At 39.3% G+C, this 3180-nt stretch overlaps 1 protein-coding gene across 1 annotated transcript in view; it reads right to left on the bottom strand.

Annotated features, from left to right (window-relative positions):
- Positions 1–1541: 1541 nt before the first annotated feature.
- Positions 1542–3180, bottom strand: part of pnp5b (purine nucleoside phosphorylase 5b) — a 7355-nt gene continuing 5716 nt past the window's right edge. The window contains exon 5 of the mRNA XM_037681387.1: positions 1542–1863. Coding sequence (XP_037537315.1) covers positions 1542–1863 — 322 coding nt within the window. The remainder of the gene's footprint in view (positions 1864–3180) is intronic.

Genomic DNA, 3180 nt, shown 5'->3' on the forward strand with positions numbered 1-3180 from the left:
GTAGCTCTGAGGATCTGAAACATTTCAGCCTGCAAGGATAAAATCTTTAAAAGAATTGCTTTGAAACGTCAACAAGCCTTAACATGTGGACGAAAGGCCAAACTGCAGATCCAGATGTTTTAAAGAACATCTGCTCTGGAAGTATCTACATTTACCTGCATACTTAAACTATACTGTAACAGTCTATTGTCTGTGGTGTTGTTAGCTTTTTATTTTCTGTAACATAATCTGGTTAAGCTTGGAAATAGGCCTGTCACAATAACAAATGCTGGGCGATTAATTGTCTCAGAAATTATTGTGATAAACGATAAAATTGTTTGAAATTTGACGATAATCCCTAATTATTGTCATATTTAAGAATAAATGTTGGTTAACTTTAATTTGTGTGTAGTACCTTTTTTGACCACTGGACGGCAGTATAAGACAGTTTGAACCGAAGGATGGATAGTGAGGAAGCGAGCAGGTATCTCTAAGAAAAATGGGAGGGAGGCCCTTTGACGTGACATGGGCTGTCTCTCTTCGGTTCTCAAAATGGCGGCCGCTTAGTGTGGTGTGAACTCTTTAGCATAGCATTTTTCACACAAAGCTTTTAATAAAAAATTAATAAACAAGTTCTCAGCTTCTTTTTGCAGAGAAAAACTACTTTTTACACGAAGGCACAGGTTTCACCTGTGAATTGTGGAGCTTTGACAAGACAGAGGTTTCTTCCTGAGGTCGGCCTGTTAGCTTAGCTCGTAGCTTAGCTTCTCAGCTTAGCTGCTTTTAACGATCCAAAAACGCAATTTTGGACAGTTAAAACAGATTTTAAAAAGAAAGGGAGGGGTCAGTGAAGAGCACCGGAGTTGAGCATTTTGTCATCCAGTGTCTTCAGTAGAAAGAGAGAGACGAAGAAACGATAAAGCCAATAAATGAAAATGAGGTTGATAATTTTCATTTATCATGCGATTAATTGATTTATTGTTTATCGCGACAGGCCTAGTTGGAAAGATCCAAAACATTGCTCAGCTAAGTTTTTACAAAATGAGCTTCATAGTCAGGATGTTTTATTATTTTGTTGGCTTAATGACTTAAACCCTGCAGAGGTTTAGTTTAAAGATAGTCAGAAAACACAATTTAAAGAAAACAGGTTTTAAAAACATGAGTGGTGTTTTGTCTGACGCTTTCTCCAAAATATTTAGCGTGAAATAAAGTGATCTGTTTCAGCTGATCGTGCTTCATATTGTAAATAAGCAAAATACATTTCCTCGTGCTAAGCTAACATGTTTAAAATCCAGACATAAGAAAACAATCAGCTGTTTTGAAAGTACATTTCTTTGTACATTGGGAGTTTTTGAGCCTCGTGACTCATTTCCTTCTGTGTGTTTATCGGCTTGATTGCGTTTGACATTGTGTGCACGCTCGAGTTTTGCATGTCACAACCTGAATGAGCACATCACCTCTAAGGACATTTTGGAACATTTTTTCTCTCAGCTAGCTCTTTGAAAACTTCCTCAGACCAATCCATTTGTATATATTAACCCTAATGTGGAGGAGAATATGTCTTAAAATGCACACGTGTTATTCAGGGAGCACTGACTCTGAAGGTCTCCATTAGTGTAGAAATGTTGTGCAGGTGTGATTCTTGTTGTGGAGAAGGTAATAGCTCTGCGTGTGTGCGTTAAGAGTAATTTACCAACAGCGTCGCCGCCTAAGCGGTGCAGCATGCGACACTCGGCGATGGTTTCGAAGGAGGGACCTCCGAGGACGCAGTACACCCCCTCGCGGATGAAGTCGCTGTAGCCCAGTTTTGCCGCCACGTCGTGCGCCAGCTGCTGCAGCTCGCGGTCGTAGGCATCAGACATGCAGGGGAAGCGGACGCCGAACCTGAAGGCAAGAGGAATTATATTATTTAGGGAAATCTATGTAACCAACTACCGTATTTTTTGGCCTATAAGTTGCAGTTTTTTGCATAATTTGCATGCCCTGCGACTTGTTTATGGATTTTTCCATATTTATAAACCAATTTTTGGCTGCGATGTGACCGTTTTCATTCATTCTGACTGAAAATATTGAACACTACTATTTTCAGCCGCTAGATGACAGTCGAGAAGTATGGCATGCCGTTGTGTCAATGTAATAGGTAAAAGTGGCTATTAATGACACAGTCTGCTTGCCATAACCTGTCACCTTTGTCCAGCTCGCCTGCAGCAACCGTCAAATCAGCTTCATTTCACTGCGCTGTCCAGGCGAAATGCAGCTAATTTGACCATTGAAGTGCATTTATTAAGTAAAAGATCAACTGAGACACACCTTTGCTATAATGTCGAGCAAACAAATAAATATTTTAGGTGTTTATCTTGTTAAATTTGGAAGAAATGCACAGCGAGTCGTCCCTCTGCGCGCCCACTTCAGTGAATCGAGTTTTGAAATGCAGCTGATTTGACCATCAAAGCACATTTATTAGTAAAAGTTAGAGTGAGACACACCTTTGCTGTCATTTCAAGCAAACAAATAATTGCTTTTAAGTGTTAATCTTGTTAAATTCTTGTTAAAGTCCTCTCATGCACACTCCCGTGGCTGCCAAATCGATTTTTGGCACAACACCGGCCCACATTTCCAGGTTGTCAGCGGTGACGTATAATAGATGTGACATAAACAGCAAAAGTGACGTATTTATGGATTTTTCCATTTTATTAGACATATTTGTACTGATGCGACTTATAAGGCGGTGCGACGTGTACGGCGGAAAATACGGTATATCTCAATGCTAGAAACTCCCCAGTTGACTCGGTAATGTTAAAGCAACTTTTTTATTTTAATTCTGTTCATAACTTCTGCTTCGTTTTATCATGTCAAATGTGAACTTTTTTTATTGTTGTTATATGCCTTGTGTTTTTTTTGTAATTATTATTATTATTAAATTTTCAATAAAGACAAAAAAAAAAAAAGTTCCGGTGAGGTGGAAGTAAAACCATTAAAAAATAAATAAAAATGTTAAAGCAACTTTTAATCTCTGCTCTAAGTGAAGAGTCAGTGTCCTGTAATGCCCGTGGCTTGTTGCCACTGGACATAAAGTGTCTTTGTTGGCGAAGCCATCAGATGCTTATTGTTTCTCCAGAGAGAGGAATGGCAGTTATGTGTAGAAAGCAGCAAAAATGTGCGTCTAAACAAGATAAAATGTGTTGGGGGGGGGGGGGGGGG

Source organism: Nematolebias whitei, chromosome 9 (genome assembly GCF_014905685.2).
Source record: "Nematolebias whitei isolate Nwh7 chromosome 9, NemWhi1, whole genome shotgun sequence".
In the NCBI taxonomy this organism is placed as follows: Eukaryota; Metazoa; Chordata; class Actinopteri; order Cyprinodontiformes; family Rivulidae; genus Nematolebias; species Nematolebias whitei.